At 49.2% G+C, this 24,372-nt stretch overlaps 1 protein-coding gene across 3 annotated transcripts in view; it reads right to left on the bottom strand.

The window, feature by feature from the left end:
- The window catches only part of ASTN2 (astrotactin 2), a 595,125-nt gene that overhangs the window by 1,748 nt on the left and 569,005 nt on the right, over positions 1 to 24,372 (bottom strand). For all 3 annotated transcript variants that reach the window (XM_050926897.1, XM_050926898.1, XM_050926901.1), the window contains 2 exons: positions 13,402 to 13,502; positions 10,744 to 10,927 (listed from right to left, as the gene is read on the bottom strand). In XM_050926897.1, the coding sequence (XP_050782854.1) occupies positions 10,744 to 10,927; positions 13,402 to 13,502 (285 nt within the window). The remainder of the gene's footprint in view (positions 1 to 10,743; positions 10,928 to 13,401; positions 13,503 to 24,372) is intronic.

Raw genomic sequence — 24,372 nt, 5'->3', positions numbered from 1 at the left:
ATCACTGACTCTGCAGCTCCCATTGGGTGGGAACCATGGCCAGTGGGAGCTGTGGGGGCAATGCCTGTGGGCAGAAGCAGTATACAGAGATGCCTAGCTGCACCTCCACGTAGGAACAGCAGGGATAGGTCACTGCTTGTGGGGAGCCACCCGAGGTCAGTGTCCCTTTGATCCGGCACCCCAAAACTCCTCCCGTGCCCCAGTCCCCAGCCCCGCATGCTCTCCCGCACTCCAAACTCCTCATGGCTATTCCTCTGCCTAGGAGCCACATGGAGCCAGGTAGGGAGCCTGTCGGCCTCATGCCTACTGGACTACAAACCGGACTTTCTATGAAGATTAGAAATGCCAGTTTATAAAGCTTTCCGGTTGATACAGGGCTGGATAATACCCCTTTTACTGTAATGAAATGTCTATAGCACCTGCTATGCCAGCATCTCAAAATATTTTACAGATGATACAGATAGGACAAGAAGCAATGGGCTTAAATTAGCAAGGGAGGAGTTAGGTTGGACATTAGGAAAAACTTCCTAACTGTCAGGGTGGTTAAGCACTGGAATAAATTGCCTAGGGAGGTTGTGGAATCTCCATCATGGGAGATTTTTGAGAGCAGATTAGAACAACAACCAGTCAGGGATGATCTAGATCAGGAGTGGACAAACTACAGCCTTCGCGCCACGTCTGGCCCATCAAAGCTTTTAATCCATCCCTCGAGCTCCAGTGCCCTGCTCCCGGAGCTCCTGCCTGGAGCTCCAGCTGGGGAGTGGGGTCGGGGGCTCCTGTGTTATGGGTGTGAGGACATGCTGCACAACCCAAATGCACCTCATGCACCATCAGAGCCTGGAACATGCAAGCCCAGCTGCCTGCTCCTTTCCTAGCACCCAGAGGCAATTCGATTGTGGGCTGTTGGGCCCTACGTGGGAGGAGATTTCTGAGAACTCAGTGTGTTCCAATGACTGGAAGCTAACGCCTGACAAATCCAGGCTAGCATACAATTTGGGTTCAGACAAGAGCAAAATTGTGTAGCAAAATCAACAAACAGCTCAGTAATGTCATTTCCTAACAGCGTATTGTCCAACAGAATTATTTTAATAGAGTTGATTTTGAAACAAACATGTATTGTCCTGTTTGAACATGAATTGTTAATTTTGTGAGCATTCATGGCCCACTATACAATTTCCATACACAGATGTGGCCCTCAGGCCAAAAAGTTTGCCCATCCCTGGTCTAGATAATACTTAGTCATGCCACAAGTTCCAGGGACTGGACTAGATAATCTCTCGAGGTCCCTTCCAGTCCTATGATTCTGTGTTAATTAATTAAGGCTTATGGCATCTATACTATTATTCCCGGTGTACAGACGGGAAAACTGAGGCACAAGGAGGTTTAGTGACCTTCTCTATATAAAAAAGCTGGGAATACAACTCATCACATCTCTCAACTGCATTGAGTCATCTAACCGAGGCTGCCCTCTTCAGCCACACTGACACATCACAGAAAGTTTACAGAGTCCAGCCCTATGGCTTGAAACCTGGCAAATTCCCACTGGGGTTAGGGCTTGACTGGCATGAGCAGCTCAAGTAAAGCAACTCTTACTGGGATCTTTGGCAATTAGAGTAATATATATATATATATATATATATATATATGACTGGTTTGGCAATGCATTCCTGAACCAAAACTGTGCCTTCAGTAATTCCCTGGGCCCTTCGGAGTTTAATGCATGCTCCCTTGTTTATTGGTTGAAAAAGACAGAGAGAAGCAAACATCCTGTTGGAAACTGGGCTTCCTCCCTCAACTCAGGGGCCAAATTTGCCTCTCAGTTACACTGGTGCAACTCCATTGAAGTCACAAGTTGATCATGATTCTTAAGAATGAAACACTGACTATTGTGAACAAACCATACATCCCTTTAGCCATCTATCTATCACCATAGCACAACCCTCAAACTCGCTGCTGCAGGAAGCCACTGGAGAAGCGAAAAGCCAAATGGGGATACCTTGCCCTCTCCTTCTGTTACTTATCTGGAGTTCTCCAGAATACCTGTCTCCCCCCGGCTCACGCCTCACTGAAGGAAGGAACCCAAGCACACAGCCTCCCTCTCTGCATTTCATCAAGTCTTCAGAGGGGGGGTGGGCTAGGAAGAACCCAACTCTGTAACAGCAGAGAAGGAAACATGCAACAACCCCCTAAGACAAAACAAAATACAGTAGTTAGGGGCCAACCCGCCCCTAGTAAGAGCCCACAACATGCTAAATCAAAAGCGGGGAAAGAAGGTTTATTTGACTCGTTTGAAAGTCTCAAGATCACAGATTATTCCCTCTCCCACTCTGGGTGCGGGGTTTGATACAGTTACTGAAGAAATGTCAATTCCCAATAATGACATGTCAGGGGCAGCGCTCTTAGTTGGCTAGTTATAAACATGGGGATTATTCGATTATGAAAGCTTTCTGGTGCTTCTGCCCTGGATTCTTTGGGAGGGAACACGGCTGTTTTCTGGTGCAGCTGCTCTCTCCAAGATCCTAAGTAAGAATTCACCGTGAGTCATAAAAGAGTGTGGAAGTGTGTGGCAGAGCGACAAGCCAAAACAGCAGTGACTGGAGACCAGTCAAACCTCCATGACCAGGTATGACTCCCTGTTTCTGGGGAAGGATGATATGAAAGGCCAGCAAACCTCAGTCAAGTGGCTACCCTTCCTCTTCCACACTGAGACAGGCAGAGAATAATTACTGCTGTGGTGGGGATACCAAGTGAGAGCACCTGTGTCCTGCAATGGTAACTTTCCATACAGTGGCTATGTCTTCAGGTTTCAAGGATGAGGGACAAGCTGAGCTAGGAGAATTCAAGCCTACTATATAATGCACATACATATACATTCAGTGTGATGGCTGGAGCATTGACCAACAACTTCCAACTCCCGCTACACAATTCCGTTAAGTAGCCACCTTCCTACCAGAGAGGTACTCCCTCTCCCTGCATTCCAAGAGGCATAACTTCACCAGTGACATGCCCCCCTCTCCCCCAGATTGTTAAGCTAAAATACTTTGAAGGTTTCTCGTTATGGAAACTGGCATTTTCAATGAGGATCCCAAAGCTAAACTAATGCATGCCAAGGAGTCATATTCTGCACTGACTTTTACTGCGTAGAGTTCATTAACTTCAGTGTGGATTGCACTGGGTGTAAGCAAACAGAGGATTTAGACTCATGTCTGAAAGAGTCCAGTGCTTCTGAACACTGTGTCTGCAGCACAGCATTGGGCCATACCTGATATTATTAAATATAGATGAGAGCGGGTGGATATAAAATGAGTTACACATTTTTGAATGATGAGTTTTTGTAAGAAAACAACCTTTTTTCTTGGGGGGAAGGAACAAAAATCTTCATGAACCCGTCTCAACATTGTCCAAATTTTGTCATTTTTCATTCTTTCTGGGGGCTAATTTTCCCCTTTTTGAATTTTTTTTATAACAGTAAAAAAATTGAATTTTAAAAAAGAAATGAAGAAAAATGGCCTTGGTTCAAACCTATCGGAATGAAAACAACGTTGAAATTTCAACATTATTTGTGAAACTAGACTTTTGTTTTTTCACCAGCTCCAGTTGGACAGCAATGGCTATTTCCAGTTCACACTAAAGACATTCCCATTGAACTCCTGTCATACTCAAGCCAGCTGGGTTGTGAGCTGGGCCTAGAGTTGTGAGCTCTCCCTGTCCAGTTTAAGGAGACAAAATCTATTAACATCAACGAACCCTTTATAGTATGTTGGGAGAGGGGACTGTGTGTCGGGCGTTTGCTTCAAAAGCCAAACCTTGCCAAAGAAATGGAAAGGCAGATATTGGTGGGAATTACCCAGTTTATCTAAATGAAAGGAAAGAAAACAGAAAGGTAGTTACAGAAAAGAAAAGACCAAACTATTTGGAGCGCACATCTGGAAACACTTTCTTGTTTGGAAGATTGAAGCTATGTCTACACTGCAATCAGACGTATGATGGAAGCTAGCTTTGATCCAGCTAGCTCAAACAACTATAGCAGTGAAGTCATGGCAGCATGGGCCTGCCACTGTTTACACAGATCCACAGATTCCAAGGCCGCTTGATCATCTAGTTTGACCTCCTGTACAGCACAGGCCATAGAACTTCTCCAAATTAATTCCTAGAGCAGCTCTTGTAGAAAAACATCCAGTCTTGATTTTAAAATGATCGTGATGGAGAATCCACTGCGACCCTTGGTTAATTGCTCTCACACTTTTAAAAATGTATGCCTTATTTGCAGTCTAAACCGGTCCAGCTTCCAGACGTTTCTACAGCTCCTGATGCTGCGGCTTCATTGCTAGCATTATTCAAGCTAGCTAGCTCACGTATGTCTACAGGCGCTGCAGGCACACCTCTGACTGCAGTGTAGACAGACCCTAAGAAGCAGGCCTGACTGGGTGATCAACACTCAGATACCTATACTGGGCTTGCTCTGGAGACAGCTAGCGTTTGGCATGAAATAGGACGGAGTGTGTGAGGGAGGTGTCCTAACTAGCTTGGTATCAGTAATATTGTGTTGTGCTCGTTGCCCGTTGGGCGATTAGGGAAGAAAGAGTGTCCAATTCTGGGCTGAAATTGTAAATGTAATGACCTGATGCCATGTGTTATTCCGCTCACCTTGGGACTGCCTGCTGGAGTGGCTGTAAGAGGAGAGAATGGCGGGAGGTGACACTCACTGCAGGCTCTATTGCTGAGAAGCCAAACAGAAGATGGATGCTTGGATGGGCAGGAATAGCTGTAAGTTTGTCCCTTACATGCTACAATAAAGGGAAGCTGCATTTACCCACTAGTGAGGGAAGCTGCATTTACCCACTAGTGAGTCCCCTCCACTTGCTCTAGGGTAGTGCACAATGCACGAATGGCATGCTCTGCATCAAAATGGGTGCAAATAGGGTCATGCCTTGAGCTTCAAAACCGCAGATTCTCAAGGATGGATTCAGACCAATGGTCCATCTAGTGCAATATCCTGCCCCTAGCCTATGCCAGATGCTTCAGATGAAGGTCTAGATCTCCAAGACATGCCTAAATGTGCCTCCTGTCCCATCTCTCTTGCATTCCATCTCCTATATCCTGTGCTCACTTCCTTTGTCTTTTCTCTCCCTCTTCTGTGCCATCTGCTTATCTCTCCCTCTCCATTTCCTTCTGGTCTCCTCTACAGTTTCCCATGCCCCTCTTCTGTCTTTCCCCCTCTCCATCTCTTTACCTTTAGACACCACTGAAAACTATCTCACAGGGCTTGCTTCCTCCAGCCTGTCCTGGGCCATTGTTGTGGCAGGACAGGGCAAACACATGCCACTCCCTCTGTCTATCATCTGCTGGGGACAACTAGTGGGTTTGCTCTGTTCTCCCCTTAGGGAGTGTAACAACAGGAAGCAGCAGGCGATGGAATGGCCCTGGGGATGCACCAACTGTAAAGTGCTCCGACAAATCAGAGGAGGCAGCAGCTCCATGCAGGAGAAAACAAGGACAGGGCAGAGGAACATGCTGGAGTGGAAGATCAGGAGGGAAATGGATACCTGGATTTTGCTATCCCTGGGGCGATGACAAACCCCCTCAGCTACAGCCAGGTTGCTTGGCTCTCCTGGAGGGGAGCTGGCATGGCTCACTTGTTTGAGTGGGTTAATGAAGTCATGCTTAAATGTTAGACTTTTGGCTGACATCTTTTCTTTATTAAAAAAAAAAAGGAAGAAGGAGAGAAAGAGACCAGGGGAAAGGAGAAAAAGAGAGTGAAGCCTTCTGGTGAAGGCTGGGTAATAAATTACAGAAGCAGTTCTTGGGCTGCCAATTTAACGCCATCAATCAAATTCTGGCCACCATCCAAGTGCTCTCTGCGGGGGGATGTCAGGCCAGAGCGACCACCTTTTCAAATACTGGAAATGAAATCTTCCTAACGCCGAGCTACCCCGTCGCTGCCAGAAACAATAATTTATTCCCATATGAAAGGGCAGGATCAGGAGGGGAGGGCTGCAGAAGTCAGACTCCTGGGCTGGCTACAGCCAGGGCTGACACTGGTCTGCATTAAGCCCCTGAGCCATCAAAGCTTGGCTGCTTCTTCCTCACCCTGTCCCCACATGGTGTCAGCGCCACTCCTCCTCATCTTCTACATTGCACTTTGCGGCCAGCTGTTTTAAACTTGGTGCCAGCCTGGCCCTGATCCTGTTTGCCATGAAAGTGAAGGATTTAGGAGGTTGACACTGCAGTTAAAATGATGGAAGGGATTAAAAGTAATGGCCCTCTGCTGCCATTTTCTCCTCTTGCATCTTGTGGTACTGGGGCCTGACGAGAGATGAGAAAGTGTGGTTGCTAGGGCCGTTGGAAGAGCTCGTGCATGGATAAAGGCACTGTCATAAGGGAGTATAGTACAGTGGTTAGGGTAGCAGACTTGGACTCCTAGGTTCCATTCTCTGTGCTGGCAGGGAGTGTGCGACAGCTGGGTGTCTTGCATTGGCTACTTCCAGCTCTGTCCCAGACCAGTTGTGCACCGTATGATGCGTCACTTCACCCTTCCCCGTCTCAGTTTGCCCATCTACATTGGGAATACAATACTCACCTTGATCCCAGGGCTGCAATGGGGGCTAGCTAACTGCTTACAAAGCACTTTGACATGCTAGGATGAAAGGCACTGGAAAAGTACAACACAGGATTACAGGCAGACAGGGAACAACAGCTGTGTTGGAGTGGAGCAGGGTCTCGCCCCAGTACTCTGACGGGAGGTGGGGGAGAGGTCAATGCCTGGTTGTCTTGTTCTCTTGTGGGGTTTTTTTGCTATAAATTCAGATTTTCCACCCAAGTGATAATTGACCCAGGTCTGTCAGGCTCTCAGATGGGAGGATAGAGAGTCCAGCACTCCAAACCCGGCTATCGCAACCTCTCATCTGTACATCATATTCCCTCCTGTTACCGTAAGGCAGCTGCTGGTGGAGACGGCTGCATTTAAAAGGATCTTCTCCTGCTGCTGCTGTCAGCAGGGCCCCCTTACTTGCTTTAAGAGAAGGAGGGGCTTCAAGCCCCATGCTGATGTCACATCCTGACCTGATGAGAACAGGGGTGGGGGGCGGGGACAATGTAACCATGTCTATTTCCTCCACCTCCCTCTGAGAGTCAGACACTGTTGCGATGGCCACAATAACCCCTCACCCCCCAAAAAAACAACCCCAGGCAGCTGTTAAAATAAGAGCCTGTGACATAAAGCATCATCCCTGCACAACACGAGGCCAGGAAGGATCGAACGAACGCATAGTAGCATCAGGCCTTTATTGGTCTAGACGGATTCTTCTCTTTAGTTGGAATAAATTGTTGCTGTAAATTTGGAGCAAGCGTCTCTTTTTGCGTGTGTTGGGGTTATACGGGGTTTGTTAGAGGAGACTAGCAGGATGAAGCAAATCAGGAGCCAAGTCCTGACCACAGCAAGTCCTGGGCTAGGGCCACCTATGAGCTAAGTTTTTTAATGTCTCCTTAATGTAAACCTTCTGTTTGAGACATCTGGTTGTCAGTGTGTCTTCTCGCGAGCAGCTGTTTGCAGTAACCTGTGGCTTTCATGGAAACTGGGCTCTCGAGGACTCCAGCATGATGTATTTATTACACAGAGGCAATAGACTCCCCTCTTGTCACTAAGTTTTATGAGCGAACATTTACGGTGGATCTGAGGCTCATCTGATAAACATTTCAAGGTACGAAAATGAATGACCTCCTGGGAACAAGCACAGCCTGTCAATTAAAATCTCATTACGAGATGTTCCCTTGGAAAATCCTCAGTCGCCTCTCCCGCTGTCGGGGGCTCCCTCGCTGTCAGAGCAACCTGAGAAATGAGGCTGGAGGACAGACCTTCATTCTTGTCAAGAGACTAGAACTGCTTGCAAGCGGCAGGGGTATTTTTAGAAGCTTCCCCACGGCGAGGAGATGGTGGTTACTCAGATGCATGAGGGGCTGCTGAAAGTTCAGCTGGAGATCCCTGCCTCTGTGCGGAAGGACAACTGTGGAATCCACGGATGTCTCTAGACATTGCTTTCTGTATAACGGTGCGTCAAAGAGACACTGGAGAGCACTTTCCAAATCTCCTTGCTGGACATGCACAGACAAGTTTGCCTGGCTTGTATTTTCCTGCTGGATAATGCCCTCAAATAGGCGCATCGTCACTCAGCTTCCAGAGATGCCCAGGTAACAGAGGGAGTTACCAGGGAAACATAAAGAAAACCAACGGCCCCATGGATTTGTACTGAGAGGGACGACTTGAAATGAGCAACAACTTGCAGTGCCATCAAGGAGAGGGGAGGAGAGTGGCTTCACATCAGAGGTTAATGAGCTATCAAAAAAATTACGACCAAGGTCACCTCTGTAGGAGGGCCAGTCACAGGCTAACTTGGATTTATGTCTAGGAGGGTCATAAATTGTTGCAAGAAATTGTGGCATGGAGTCAGGAATGGATCCCTGCTTGTGCCCAACATGCAGGATGGGCAAAAAAAAAAAAAGAGGAAAATCTATTGGTATTATGTGTTTGTTGTGGTTAATTGCTCCCCCCACCATCGGTACCTCCCAGTTCTCTCTCTCTCTTTCTTTCTAGCACTCAGAGAAAAGGTCATTTCTGAAACAGACTGCTGACAACATGGCATTTGTAAAACATCTCTAAGCATGTTGGCTGAATCTAGAATCCTGAGGGAGCTTCATGACACTTGCTGAATGTTCTGTGTGAGGAGTTATGGTAGCAGTTCAAGACTGGTGGCCAAAAGGTCATAATAAGACACTTTATCCAGGAAACAACCCATCTTACTCTCCCAGTCCTCTGACGTGGCATACTCCACGTATGTTCTATTCCACAGTTGCAGTCTCTCCGAACATGCATGTTCACCAGTAATATACATTTGCATATACCCCAATATGATTTGGGGGGGGCTGTTACTGCTGGAACCGTTGTTCTTCATAATCTCAGAGTAATCCAGCTGCTAATCCTCATTCTTGGCATGGGATTAAGGATAAGGGAACACAGGTTTGTAACATACATTTTCTCCTATAGCCTGGACATGCTTCAGTTTGCAGCATGGTTTTAGTGCGCACTGCATTTAGAATTTGGGCAGGCCACTATAATGCCATTTTATTGTTTTAGGTGGGAGGGAGAGAAATCTAAGCTCTTTAAGACTATTTATAACTTGTAAAGTGCCCAGTAACCATGGTGAGGGGCAACGTATCAATATGTCACATTAGGCTGACTAGACAGACAGACTATACATCTCATCTGTCTGTCTCTCCATCAATCAGATGAGAGAGAGAGGATTAATTCACCAGGGGCTTAGGAGATATTGTGCTGAAAAGTCACAGTCTATCACATGCTGATAGTTCATTCACCAAACCCTAAGGAGATATCACCAGGGTAGAACTACAGATTAAAAGAAAATATCTGCTTTTTGTGTGACCTGTAAACAAATGGAAGTTTTATCTCCACTCTCTCATGGTGTCAAGACCGTTTTTGCATGTGAACTTTCTCCCCTGCCCCTTATATAAACAAAAGCTACATGAGGCCCTCATGTCTTGTGCCTCCAAAATAAAGGTGTGGGGGGGAGCCTTTTTAACGCCTTCACATCTGTAGCGGGCTGGTGGGCTATAGCTGGGTTAATGGTTTAGATGAAGTTGCAACTGTTAATTTTACTACTGTTAAAAACCAGAACACAAGCAAAGACAATCGCTGTGGGACAGCCATTTTCACTCCAGAGATCTCAGAACAATAGGCCAGGCTCTAAGTGGTATAACATCCATTGTAAACTTCTCAAGAACACACTACATGGAGCTGGGTGAGGATTTTCCAACCAATGTGTTTGTTAGTCACAAAATGCTGATTTGTCAAAATCCCAAAGAGGATTCCTCTGACAGTACCCCAGTATGGTGCTCTGCTGCTCGAGCTGCTCTCCTTCATCACCTGGACTTTTTCTACCTACCAACGCTACAGCTGTTAGACGATGTGCTGATTGAGGCAGAGTCCTTTATCTCTCAGGATACATCCTTAGGGTAAATTGTCCCTTTATTATTCTAGTACTTAGCTCTCCAAACACCTGATGCAATGCACCTCAGTCCTAATTTGCATCACTCTCTGTACTTCCACATTCATTCATTTGTCTTAACTCAGACATAGGTTAGGGGTTTGTTATAGAAGTGGATGGGTGAGATTCTGTGGCCTGCATTATGCAGAAGGTCAGACTAGATGATCATAATGGTCCCTTCTGACCTTAAAGTCTATGAGTCTATCTAATCAGTGTATACTGTGATAATGCTGAAAATATCAGAGCACATTTGAATTCTGGAGGAGTCACAGTCTCTGCCACGAAGACTCCAATGTAAAAAAGACTGGGGGTCAGTGCTAATTTATAACAGTTTTGACAGTTCACCTCAGTCCTAATTTATAGCACTGAGTCCACACAGCTTTACCAGTTCACTTAGGCCCAGATCCTAATTTGCAGCATGGTCTGTTATTCCCAGGACTTCTCTCCCAAACAACTGTTACAAATCACTTAAATCCTAAATTACAGCACCCCTTTATCCCAATCCAAGGCAGATGATGGGGTTGGTTGGTGAGATTTACAAAGCACTACCTCTCTGGTATTAGGGGATCATCAGGGTCATCTGAATGGCCACCTAAACAGGATGCACTCAGCAGTGTAGGACACTAGGCAACTCTAACGGGGTGCGATGGACTAACCCCAAAGGATTATGGGAAAGCACAGCTACCTGGGCCCCAGCTCATCCTCACTGCGCCAGACAAAGTCTCCAAACTTCTCGTAATGCGAGTTGTAGTGGTGCTGGACTCGGAAGAGCATGGACGCGGAGACCTCCATCAGCGTGTTGTAGGCAGTCTGCTGCTCCTTCCCACTGGTGTAGCCATTGTAGAGGTTGTAGATTTTGTCAGCTATCTCTGAAAAGGAGCAGGTGGAGGAGGAGTTTACAAGGAATGGAAGGCACAGGGAGTGCGGAAGGAAAAACCAGGCAGTGGGGCTGACGCTGGGGGACTGGGGTGGCCGCCTCACCCACAGCAGCTTGGAAGTTGGCTTTGGAGCACAGCCATCTATCTGGGCAGCTGTACCAGACTGAGGCCCCAATCCTGCTAGTGGCCTCACATGGCTGGAGCCCTGGTGACTTCAACAACTCTGTGTGGGTGCAGGGAGTCTGCTTCTGCAGAACCATTTGCAGGATCAAGGCTTGAGCCCTCAGCTGTGCCAACCAATGCCTGCCACCTCCCATTCAATGGTGCAGACTCTAAACCTCTGCGTCCAGTCCCAGTCGGCCAAAATTCCGCAGCTGCTGAGTGGGAGCTGGGGAATAGTAATGCACAGAGAGAAGGAGATGCTAGAATACCAGGCACAAAAGCCTAAAGTACCTCCAGAGCTGGGAAGCACTGCTGTCGAGGGAACTGCTTGCTCAAACACTATGGGTCTGATTTTCAACTTCATGAGAGTATTTCTTCACTGCAGAATTAACCCAGGCTATTACTTGGGTGTTGCCCCTAACATCCCCATACAAAGCCCTCTCGTGCGAGTTGGCTGGAGTTTTCAAAGCAGCCTCTCTGGCTTGCCTGGGGTAGAGCTCAGGTGCTGTTTTCTGTTGGGCTCGTAATCTGCCCACCCTCTGCAGCAAGAACACAGGCGCCAACTTTCATTTTTCTGGGTGTGTGCCCCACCCCCACCTTCCGCCTGCCCGCCCCCACTCCACCTCTTCCCCCAAGGCCACACCCTTGCTCCGCCTCTTCCCACCCCCGCTCCGCCTCCTCCCCCAGTGTCCTGCCCTCGCTCCACCTCTTTCCACCCCCACTCCGCCATCTCCCACCCGTGCCTCCCACCTGCCATTGAACAGCTGATTGACAGGTGGCTGGTGGGTGCTGAACACCTACTATTTTTGGGGGGGGCTGGAGCACCCACAGAGTCAGCGCCTGTGACTCAGGGGTGGCTTTGCCATGTGGTGCTCTCATGAGGGGGGCTAACTAGGTGCCGATCACCCACATTAACTCCGAAGACACGCCCTGAAGCACCTAAATAAGGGTTGATTTGTCACAAGGGCTTAGACTGTTGGGTGCATGTTGAGAGCTGAGCTCTTTGGAAAATCGGGCCCCATGGGAGCGATTGCAGGTGGGGGGAGGGAAGGGAATATGAGAGGTTGAGTTTGTTTTTTTTCCCCGTGAACATTATCAGTAATAAGAAAAGCAAGTTAGGCAGAAATGCAGAGAGTAATCATTAAAAATAACATGAGCATAATCTCTGGCTCTGATCTCACACTATTCATTAGTAGATCATAAAGTGCTTTCCAAAGGAGGTCGGTATCATTGTCTCCTTTTTACAGATGGGGTTCTGGCAGAGCCCCTCAACCTTTTTTGAATAAAAGGGGCTTCTTTGGTGTTGGGGGAAAATGGCCTGCCCCCCCCCCGGAAATGGGGGGAGGGAGATGCAGAAAACCACCCCCCCCACTTACATTGGATATATAATTTTATTGAAAGAAATTGTTAAATATATTTTGTTTTCTGAAAACTGGGTTTTTCATTAAAAGAAAAAAATTCTAATAATGTACATTGTGTTTCTGATAAAAAATGTGAACGATTTTGAAAATGTCACTACCACATAAAGGGACCTGTTTCAACCCCTGAAAACTGAAATCAACTTCCAAATTTTAGACATTTGTATTACTTCTCCCCCCCTCCCCGCCCCCTCAGCTGTAGGTCCCTTTGTACAGTAACACAGTGGTTTTCAACCTGAGGCCCACAGACTATGTCTAAGATTTCCAAAGGGGGCCGCACCTCTAGTCAAAATTTTGTAGGGGTCCGCAAATGGAAACAGATGGCAAACCCCTGCAGTAACAGATCACACACACGAGACAGACTGTGAGCTTTGTGATCATGCATGCACTTTGCATGTCACTGTTTGGCTCTTCATTCTCTTACCGCTGTTCAGAACAGTCTGGTTATTCCAGCTTCACCCCTTGTTCTTTCTCTCTCGGGGCTTGTCTACACAGGGACACCCAAGAAAGCTAATCCAAATTATTTTTTACAGTGGATTAGTTAAACCAAATTAACCCCCTGTGTCGATGTTGTCATTCAAATGAATTAAGCAAAATCAAATGTAGGCCACTTTAATACTGAATTGCAATTAATTTTCGCAAGTGTCCTCGTGACAAGCCCTCACTCTCTTTGAACGTCTCCTGCAGTATCTCTCTCCGCTTTCCTTACTGTTATTTCTTTTCTTTTCTCTCTCCTCACCTCCGCTGCAGTATTGGTAGCACGGCAATCAGCCGTGTCTCTGAGGACAGTGGACAAGGGAAGTGGAAAAAAGGAGGGTCCGAGGTGATTAGCAGGAGAGCTCTCTCGGGTCTGGGAGCACGGGAATCAGGAGATCGAACTCTTACCTTCTGCCTTGTTGTCATCCACCAGCGGGCAGGCTGTTCTCAGGGTGATGGTGCTCAGCTCTGAATGCCTCCCTCGGGTGTCCACGGCATAGAGGGTAAATCTGGAAGGTAGAGAGAAGATCAGCTGTGTTAGCCGCCACACCAGCTCTGCGACAGTACATGGACAAGGCTCCAAGACAGCAATGAACTGTTCAATCCAAGTTCGTTACGTCCACTTCTGACAGCTTGAGTGGGCGAGAAGAGAACAGTAGAATTTATAACAAAGAGGACAAAGAAGGAAAGCTGCCGGGGCCTCAGTGCCCTGCTCACTGCATCCGTGCAAAGGCACTATTTTCTGTGGGCTGCCTTGCACTGCTCACTGCATCTACACAGGGGCACTGGTGTCTGGAGAGCTGCCCCGCTGCACTGCAGCTCTATAAAGCCACTGTCATCTAGGGGGGCTGCTTCGCCTGCCACACTGCAACTGCGCCAGGACACTAGCTTCTGCGAGTACACTGCTTCTACCTCCATCCTTAAGTAACAGAGGTTTTAATTCCTCTCTCAAATGCCCAAACACGTGGCAGCAGCAACTTGCAAGCATCCTTCGAATAGACCTCTGCTGTCTTTTCTCCATTCTCTAGCCAGAGAGGGGCTGGGAACGGCTGAGAGTGTTGATTTCACACTTGAAACTAATGGAGAGCATCTGACAGGAAAATACAGCGCTTGTGCTTGGAAGAATCTTTGCTCAAACAGGCCGTGAGCCTTTTATTTTTTTTTTTTTGGCTTTGAGCAACGAGTGTCCTGATCAGAGGTTTACAGCATAAAACACAGAGAGCTTCTTATCAGCTGGGGATTGGGTAAATCCCAGCACAATCCTCTGCGCGGCTCCCAGTGGGCACCTTTCCATATTTATCCACTCAGAGCCAGGCGGTGCTACAAACGTCTTCTGGGCCGCCTTTGACAAAGTGCAGGGGCTCACCTGGCCGCCTTGGAGGTCTGAGACACCCAGTGACGGGGCACCCGCTGACTGAAGCCAGATCAGGCCACTAAATAGCACAGTCAGGCTTATTATCTTAACGTCAAACCCAACGGCTCTCGGGAGAGAGTGAAAATTGTTCTTCTAACAGCTGTTGTGGCTGACGTGGGATCCGGACTGTGCTGTATGACCTCCTCGCTGTGGTCCAAGTCCATAGCATCCTTGGCTGTGTCAGAAGTAACATCCCCACGGACGTGCTCTCTACCACGCGGGCACAGCTAGATCGCAGCCGAAGGGGCCATTTCCAGCCTGGGCGAATGTAGGCACGAGCTGTGATTGAGCTAGTGTGCTGCAAACAGCAGTGTAGCTGTGGTGCCACAGGCAGCAGGACAGGCTGGTGACCCGAGTATGTACCAAGAGTCTAACAGGGCTAAGCATGATGCTCTGGCCACACTGCTCTGGCTAGCCACACTGCCCTAGCCACGCTTCTCTAGCTAGCCTGGCCGCCCTGGCCCTGCTGCTCTGACTAGCCACACTGCTCTGGCCACACTGCTCTGACTAGCCACGCCACCCTGGCCACGCTGCTCTGGCTAGCCACGCCTCCCTGGCCATGCTGCTCTGGCTAGCCACACTGCCCTGGCCACGCTGCTCTGGCTAGCCATGCTCCCCTGGCCACGCTGCTCTGCCTAGCCATGCAGCCCTGGCCACACTGCTCTGGCTAGCCATGCCACCCTGGCCACGCTGCTCTGACTAGTCACGCTGCCCTGGCCACATCGCTCTGGCCACACTGCTCTGACTAGCCATGCCACCCTGGCCACGCTGCTCTGACTAGCCACACTACCCTGGCCATGCTTTTCTAGCTAGCCTGGCTGCCCTGACCCTGCTGCTCTGACTAGCCACACTGCTCTGGTCACACTGCTCTGACTAGCCACACTGCAATGACCATGCAGTTATGACTAGCCACACTGCTCTGGCCACACTGCTCTGACTAGCCACACTGCCCTGGCCACACAGCTCTGACTAGCAATGCTGCTCTGGCCACGCTTCTCTGCATGCCACGCCACCCTGGCCACGCTGCTCTGGCTAGCCATGCCGCCCTGACCACGCTGCTCTGCCTAGCCACGCTGCCCTGGGCACACTTCTCTGACTAGCCACACCTCCCTGGCCACTCTGCTCTGACTAGCCACACTGCCCTGGCCATGCCGCTCTGGCCACTCTGCTCTAACTAGCCGTGCCACCCTGGCCACGCTTCTTTGGCTAGCCACACTGCCCTGGCCACGCTTCTTTGGCTAGCCACGTCACTCTGGCCACGCTGTTCTGACTAGCCATGCTGCCCTGGCCACGCTGCTCTGACTAGCCACGCTGCTCTGGCCACACTGCTCTGACTAGCCACGCCATCCTGGCCATGCTGCTACTTGTAGCGTCCAAGCTCGATCACAGTTAACACATGTACATCTGCCTGGACTGGGAATGCAACCTCCAGCTACAGCATGCACGCGCCCACACGTACACAACATACAAACTGGCTTCTGCTCTTTTCCACACACTGGCCCTGTCTGGGATTAGCCCCAATTCAGCCATTAAGGGCCATCAAGCTATGTAGCTATGTCCTGCCCATCTCCAGAGGAGACAAAGAAAACTGCCATTTGCACCAAGGCAGCTAACACCATTTCCAAGGAAGGGATACGCTCCATCAATGCAAGCAGTGTCCTTTCTTAACTACATCTGGGGGCTGCATGGGTGCAGTCCTGTCTATACATTGTCAAGGAGTCTGCCTGCCGACAGGGACAGTTGCCATTTTGTGAAGCTCAGTTGATGCAGCATGTTACAGAGGAGAAGCCCAGGCTGTGCTCTCTCATGGAGACACTGCTTTTACCCTTCTATTGTGCTCCCTTAACATAACACAAGTTGTTTAGACAGGGAGCGTCACAGCATATGAAAAACCATTGCAGCACATAGGAACGATAGGGCCCATTTTATAGTGAGGTGAACTGTGACACTTGCAGGTTGAGTGACTTGCAGAGAGACGGTGGGAAAACCAGCAATGGAACCCAGGAGTCCTGACTCCCAATCCCCTGCTCTAATTGCTGGACAACGCCCCTCCTTCTCCACAAACTGCTTAATTCAAAGGTGACAAGCTGCAAAAAGAGCTAACGACACATTTCTCCCGCCAGCGGATTTTCAGGGCAATCCTGGCGTCCTCTGTTTCTGCACGTGGTATTTTTTATTTTTGTAATGTGCGAACACAAGTTAATCCCTAACCTCTGCCCCAGCTGTAGCCAAGCTCCAATCCGTACCACAGCATTTTCCTTTAAAGCCGAGAGGTTTTTATCAACACGTAATTGCAGCACTTCGTAATTAGTGCTCACATAATCTCTTCAACCGCAACGGGGGGTCAGAAGGTGTCGTCTCTGCTTGGAAGAGTGTTTAAAATATTTCAGCAGCGTTGGATGATGTCAAGGGCCCAGATCGGCACCTTGCCTGACTCGTCACTGAGCTCACCCTGACACAACGGGAAAGTTATTCAGTCACCAGATCCAGGAACGCTGGCAGGGCTGGGTTAATTAAGAAAAGGTACACAGCCTCCTGGACCATGGTTATCACAGCAGGGTTCCCTCAATACTGTGCTGCAATGGGCAGCGGGCCTTATGTCCAGCACAGTCTAACCTGGCTCTGGTGAACTGTCAGAATAAAAAAAGCCAAACTATTTATGTCCACTAAGCCACAACCCTCCTGTCCTTCAAGGAGGTTTTGAAATCCCACATCAGGAATCGCATCCAGGTCACAATGAGCCCAACCCATAAAGGGCTTGAATCTTGCTCCCCTTGAAATCCCTCACAGCCTCCGAGGGGGAAAGGTTGGAACCCGCCGGAACTTTTTTTGTCTGGCTTTGTGTTCAACCACCTGTTTCTTACCCCTTGTAAACATTAGCACAGGGGTGGCCACTCAGGAGCCACACGCGGCTCTTCAGAAGTTAATATGCGGCTCCTTGTACAGGCAAAGACTCCGGGGCTGGAGCTACAGGCGCCAACTTTCCAGTGTGCCAGGGGGTGCTCACTGCTCAACCCCTGGCTCTGCCACTGGCCCTGCCCCCACTTCAGCCCTTCCCGCCCCCTCCCCTGAGCCTCCCCACTTCTCCCTCCCAGGGCCTCCTGCACCCACGAAACAGCTGATCGGGAAGTGCAGGGAGAGAGGGGGAGGGGCTGATCAGCAGAGCTGCTGGTGGGTGGGAGGTGCTGGGAACAGGGTGGGGGAGCTGATGGGGGCTGCTGATGTATTACTGTAGCTCTTCGGCAATGGACATTGGTAAATTCTGGCTCCTTCTCGGGCTCAGGTTGGCCACCCCTGCATTAGGGCATGGCTACACTTGCAGATGTAGAGCACTGGGAGTTAAACCAGCATTTGGAGACCGCAGCAGGGAAAACACTGCCAAGTGTTTACACTGTCAGCTGGAAGCGCGCTGGCGTGGCCACATTAGCAGCTCTTGCAACATCACAAAGAGCAGTGCATTGTGGCAGCTATCCCAGCATGCAAGTGGCTGCAACATGCTTCTCAAATGAGGTGGGGGGGGAGTGTGACAGGGAGTGTGTTGTGTGTATGTGGGGGGAGAGAGAGTGGGTTTTTGGGGTCCTGAGAGTGTGTCAGCATGCTGTCTTGTAAGTTCAGACCCCTCTCCCCCATGCCTCTCTCACACACTCATAGCAAACAGCATTCCACACCAATGGTTGCTTTGTCCCGGAGCAGGTAAGCATGCCGGCTGTCAGAAACGGAGCTTTGAAAGGGCATAGCCACATTCCTACAGCCGATTCCAAAACAACGACAAGAGTGGCCACTTGACTTAAGGGGATTATGGGACGTTTCCGGAGGCCGATCAAAATGCAGTACCTCATCCACACTGCCGCTGGGGCATTTCAGCCAAGGCGCAATAAGTGTTATGCTTCTCATGGAGGTGGATCACCAGGAGCTCTCCAGCTGCAGAGTCCAGGCACTCTAAGTGCCTTGCCAGTGTGGACAGGTCGGGAGTTAGGGCACCTGGGGCTGCTTTAATGTGCTCTAACTTTCAAGTGTAGCCAAGCCCTGCATTAGAGTGTAAACTCAACAGGAGCCTCCAACTTGGCAGGGGTATTTTCCTCGGTTGGGTACAGTGCACTGCTGGGCATGGCAGCAGGGCTATAATATGGTAAATAAACAACAGAAAGAAAAGAAGATCTACACAATGGAAGAGGAGAGGAATTGTTCATGGTGTGGTCCAAGAAGGGTGCAAATTAGGAGCAAAGGAATTAGCTATGAAAAGGCCTTGAGGTTGTATGCCGGGGGGAAAGATGTCCTGACAATGAGAGCTCATATCGTGGAATAGTCTTCCAAGTGAAGTAGCAGCAACCACATTTCAGATACTCAGAACTAGGTTGTCCTGAACACTAGAGAATACCCTTGAGTTGCTGGGCAGAATGGATTCAGTGTGTCCTCATGGAGCATTTCCATCAATACCTCTTGCAATCTGTTACTCACATCACAGCAGCCACTTATGCTGATTTCAAGGTCCCCCCTCAGCTTAGTTGGTAAGTGAGTTTAAGGAGGCCAAAATGTATTCGGGCATTCCTGGGCGGATAAGGATATGTCATGATATGACACAATAACAAAGGTGGTGACACAGTACCACAAGACAATGATGAAATGATTTGCTCCTATGGGACATGGAAAAAGAAAGGCCATTATATCACATTGAGCCAAGCTCTAAGTGCTGCAAACACACTGGTGTGGTATCTTTAATGAGTGGCCAGGACCTCATTGTTATGTCTGAAAGATGTCATTTTCCAACAACTTTGGCGGTTGAGAGGCCTTCATGGCGTCCAGCAGTCCCCAAATGTAAAAAGCTCTTGTGCCCGGGACACAATTAGCCAGTGGCTTTAGCCTGTAGGTTCTCTGTCGTGAGACCCTCTGTTAAACTAGGGAATGATTCATTTACTATAGACAGGATAGAAAGCAGCATTCCCACTCTGTGACTTCACATCCTCTGCATGGAGCAAAGGACACCCCACATCAGCTATTCTGCCATCCAGGTTGTTAGGTTCAGCTGTTAACATTTCCAACCTGTAGCTGTCCAGCTACTGCAATCCATGGTATTTCTGGTCATTCTCAAAAGGAAGTCTCTGTAGAGGGGAGCCAGATGTTCTTGAGTTAAAGGGCCAAATTTGGAACTGAACCTCAGTAATTCTATAAAAAAAAATATGGAGATATACCTATCTCATAGAGCTGGAAGGGACCCTGAAAAGTCATTGAGTCCAGCCCCTTGCTTCCACTAGCAGGACCAAGTACTGATTTTGCCCCAGATTGTTAAGTGGCCCCCTAAAGGATTGAACTCACAACCCTAGGTTTAGCAGGCCAAACCACTGAGCTATCCCTCCCCCCCTAATTCTAGTGGGAGCCTACAGCTATGTCTACACTACAGCTTATGTCAGCATAGCTTATGTCGCTCAGCATGTGTGACTAAATCACCGGACGTGACACCGACATTCACACCGTGGATAACGTTTTATCGGCAGGAGAACTTCTCTTGCCAACACAGCTACTGCTGCTCACGGGCGCTGGAGTAGTTAAACCGACGAGCGCGCTCTCTCCTGTTGGCTTAGACCAGCTCCATTAGAAAGCTCACAGTGGTGCAGCTGCATCCAGAAGTGAAGTAAGCCGGTATGCAAGAGCCTGTGCACTGTACCGGGGCGGATCGGCTTCTCCTGGCAGCAATTTAAAGGGCCCGGGGCTTCCAGCACCGGCTGGAGCCCTGGGCCCTTTAAATTGCCGCCAGAGCCTTGCTGCCGATTTAAAGGGCCAGGGGCTCGGCCACTGATACAGCCTCAGGCCTTTTAACTTGCCGCTGGAGTACTGTTGCCGCTACCCCAGGACTCTGGCAGCAGTGCTCCGGGGATGATTTAAAGGGCCCAGGGTGGTAGTGGCAGCCAGAGCCACGGGCCCTTTAAATCACCCCTCGAGCCCCCAGCCGCCGCTCCTAACCTGGGACTCTGGCAGCGCGGCTCAGGTGGCTGGGGCCCCCTCCGATGGTGATTTAAAGTGCCCGGGGCTTCACTGCGGTAGTAGGAGATGGAGTCCCAAGCCCTTTAAATCACCCCCGAGGCTCCCAGCCACCTCTGCAGCTGGTAGCTCCAGGGGTCATTTAAAGGGCTGGTGGCTCCCAGATGCTGCTACCACAGCCCCAGCCCTGGCCCCTTTAAATCCTGATCCTGGGGATTTAAAGGCCCCGCCTCTTCCGGTAGAGGCTCTTCCCCCTCCGAAGGACTCCGGCGTACCAGTAAGTCCTTTAAGTTACTTTCACCCCGGCTACATTGGTGCATCTGCCTGCTGGGAACTCCCTTGTGTAGCCGTGCCCTAAGTTGGTGTCACTTCCACCTCCTTCCTGGCCCCTCGCAGCATGCACGTCACAGTAGGGCCTGCTCCACACATACACAGTGGCAGTGGTGTAGCCAAAGGGGTGATCTGAAAACAAGCAAGTCTAATTGGCGCAACTTGGTGTGGTGGCGTGTAATCAATTTAAACTAAACCGAATTCAATCATTCGTTAATAGGTTTAAGAGTGTCCACACATGGGTGGTGGTGGTGGTGACAATTTATCTCCATCTGTTTTTAACTGATTTAATTAAATCGGTGCCCAAACTGTGTAGACGTGCTCAACATTCTCTCGCTTAGATACTGACATGTAAGTATGAGGGATTCTAATGGAATGTAGGAAACTCTAAATAACACATCACCTTTGGATTTGGCCCAAATTATGCAACAATTTGGTGCTGGTGAGTGGCTCAGCTTGGGAGCACTACGCTCTTTGTTTATTCACAGTCCAAGTACAACATGGGCAGCAGGAACATTAGCTTCTCTACGTGACCCCACCGACAGGCTCCACCTCTTCTTGCAGTTCGAAGGCTGAGAGATTAGCTTGGTCTCCAGACTAAGAGACTGCCAATAAGGGTATGACAAATGCCAACTGGACTGAGATCCAACAGCACATTATATACCCATTACTGAACGGCCGTCAGGTGGGAACGACTCTGAATCATGATCAGCTTGATGAGATCTAGTAGCCTGGAGGGGAAAGGCTCTGCCTCCCAGGGCAAATCACCTGAGCCATTCAGGCCATGATAGGTGCATACATGCAGCATAGATCTCAGTTCTGTTTCCCAGGTTTTCCTTTGTTTTTTTGGCATGGCCAGTAACGCTCACACGTCCGCCAGTGATTATAGGGTAAAAAGATCTATGCATGAACATGCCTCACGCCGCCAAAGCAGGTTGCTTTCCCAGATCCTCAGTAGGCAGCAGCTGCCAGTTAATCTCCTGTTCTCATGTTTTTGAGCTCTCCAGAACTGTCACTGTGTTGGATCCTGATTTGCAAGGTCCCAGGTGAAGTGTTGGAACTCGGCCTTTGGCCTCCACCTCCAGCTCTCTTTGCTCTGCATGGGGAGTAGCCATTTCCTTCCCTTGCTCACAGTTGGCTCTTACACTCACACTCATCAAGAGGGTTTATATTGAGGCCCGCGATATCCTCAGTAGTGCCTATGTGCATTGCTCGGAAGGGCTGCCTGGCTCAGCACACACCTCAGTGATGGAGAGACTCACTCTGCAGGCGTGCAATGGTAGCAAAATAACTACATCTGGTTCTCCGTGGAGACCCCGGCAGGAAAGGGAGGGAAGAGATGAAAGGTGCTAAGGTGCATTGACCCATTTCCCTGACCTTTATTTTCCCCTTTGGTTCTCTCTCTCTTTCCCTTTCTGCTCTGCGGTGACTCTCTTTTTTCTGGTCCTGCTTTTAAAAGTCGGCAAATAAACTCAAAAGGCGCAGGACTGACAGGGCTGGAGAGTGAAACTCACTATCCCGAGAACAGGGGACAGCTGCAGGGAAAATTTTGCCGGCTGTCCCATGTCACAGACCTGCTAGGACCACTTCTAGGTGGTCAGTCTTGAAACAAGGGCCCATTCCTGAGCTGGGTCTCTGGGCACTAACTGTGCTGATGGGTTTTGTGATGCAGTGATTGGCCCGAGACCCCTAACACGTGTCACGGAAGCCATCCCCATTCACCCTTTCTCCTTTTCTAGCCTACTCTACTTTCTGCACGGACACACCTATGATTGGAAGCAGGAAAACACGCCCTACCTACAATTTCATTTTCTCCAAGACGGGGTGGCACACCAGAGCACTGGAGGCCCACTGGTCAATGTCACTACTGAGAGAAATGGGCAACTAGAAGACTGAATTTATTTCTGCTATTTAGTGTTGCAAACCCAAGAGACCCTCTGCCATGCTCCTCTCTGCACTTGGCTCTGCATGAGGGTGTCTTTACATAGGGAAGACACCGCTGCCATCAGTAAAACAGCCCTCCTGCTGCGGCAACAACTGAATCGACGCTTGGTGCATTTCTAGGGGAGCGACAAAGGAGAGTGAACTCGCTGGAAAGTAACCTGAAGCGGTGGGGATAAAAACCTGCCTTGTGGGGCGAGCTGTGAAATGGATTGAATCCCCCTTTTCTTCCCTCCAGTTCCCCCCACTCTCATGCTCTATCATGAGAGTGCATGGGGGAACACCAAGGAGTGCAGAGAACTGCTTAGGGGGCAAGCAGGAGCTCCGACTAAGGTAAAGCTGCCTGGATGAAGCTGAGCAAAGGAGAACGTAGGGCTGGGTATCAGGAACATTCTGCTAGCCATGAGGGTTGACTGTGTTGACAGGTGGGATTATACGATGGGGTAGCAGGGGACTGGACTTGATGACCTGGGAGGTCCTCCAGTCCTATGTTCTCGTGCAGGTTGCCAAATGGTGTAGACTCCATTTCTAGACTGGAGATGGTGCTCCCGAATAGAGTGTAGGAACCCATCCTGCCGGGTCAAAGAAGGGGCTAGATGTGACCTTGTACTTGCCTGCCCCACTGAAAAGCCCACACTGACACCAAGCGGGAGGGGTCCTGTCAGCACTGTAATCTAGAGCTGCTATTACTGCTGTGGGGTAAAGGGTGGGGGAACGGGCGAATCCTTTCCTGGACAGTTTTGGTTTTTTTAATGCTTGCAGCTATTTGATTTCCAGGTGCACAGACAAGACAGTGACAGAAGCACTGTCCAAGACCAGTGGGACACCAGATATCAGGATCAGAATCACGTTATTTTAACCAGTAACTTCTGCTGAAAAATGAATGCCAATGCAATTACTGATCATGATGTGAAGGGATATTGTATGCACACTGAAAAAAATGGGACCTGTGGGACAAGTTGCGGGAAGGACCCTCCATGAGGTCATTCTACAGCCCCTCATGTGGGCAGAGGTGCCATGAGAGCCTCTGAGCCCTGGAATCGCCATGAGAACATCCATCTCCCACAGGGAGAGCGCAGCAGGAGCTGCTGAATTCACTCTGGAGAATTTCAGTAAGTTTGGCCCTGTATGATTGTCTCTATGGGCAAGGTGACAGAAGGAAGTGTTGCCTAGTAGATAGGACACTAGATTGGGACTCAGGAAACCAGAGTTCAATTCCTTGCTCTGGGCTTGTAGGTGATCTTGGGCAAGTCTCTTCACTGCCCTGTGCCTCAGTTTCCCTATATACGAACGGAGGATAATGCTACTGATAATGTAAAATTCTTTGAAATCTGAAGATGCAAGGAGACTTTTGAAGAGCTAGATATTATTATTTGTTCTGATTTCAGCCTTGAACCAAGAGCAGATAGAATGAGGGGCATATTTTGCATGGGGGAGGGGAAGCTGAGGTCCCTGCATAAGAGGAAAAGCAAAGGGATGAAAGGTGCAGGATTTTCATGGAAAACATCAAAAGAATTTTACAAAACAATTCCCCCGATTTTCGTCATGGAAATTTTTCTTTCTTTTTTTAATGAACGAAAAACCAAAAACTGAAAACAACTGAACAACAAACTATTGTGGGAGAGCTTTTAGTTATTTTTGGAAATGGAAACATTTCCATCTTTTTCTGGGGGTGGGGGGGATTTTTGAACTTTCCCATAAACTCTCGGATGGGATTT

This window comes from Gopherus flavomarginatus, chromosome 17 (assembly GCF_025201925.1).
Source record: "Gopherus flavomarginatus isolate rGopFla2 chromosome 17, rGopFla2.mat.asm, whole genome shotgun sequence".
Classification (NCBI taxonomy): Eukaryota; Metazoa; Chordata; order Testudines; family Testudinidae; genus Gopherus; species Gopherus flavomarginatus.
This window is presented reverse-complemented; position numbering and strand designations above follow the sequence as displayed.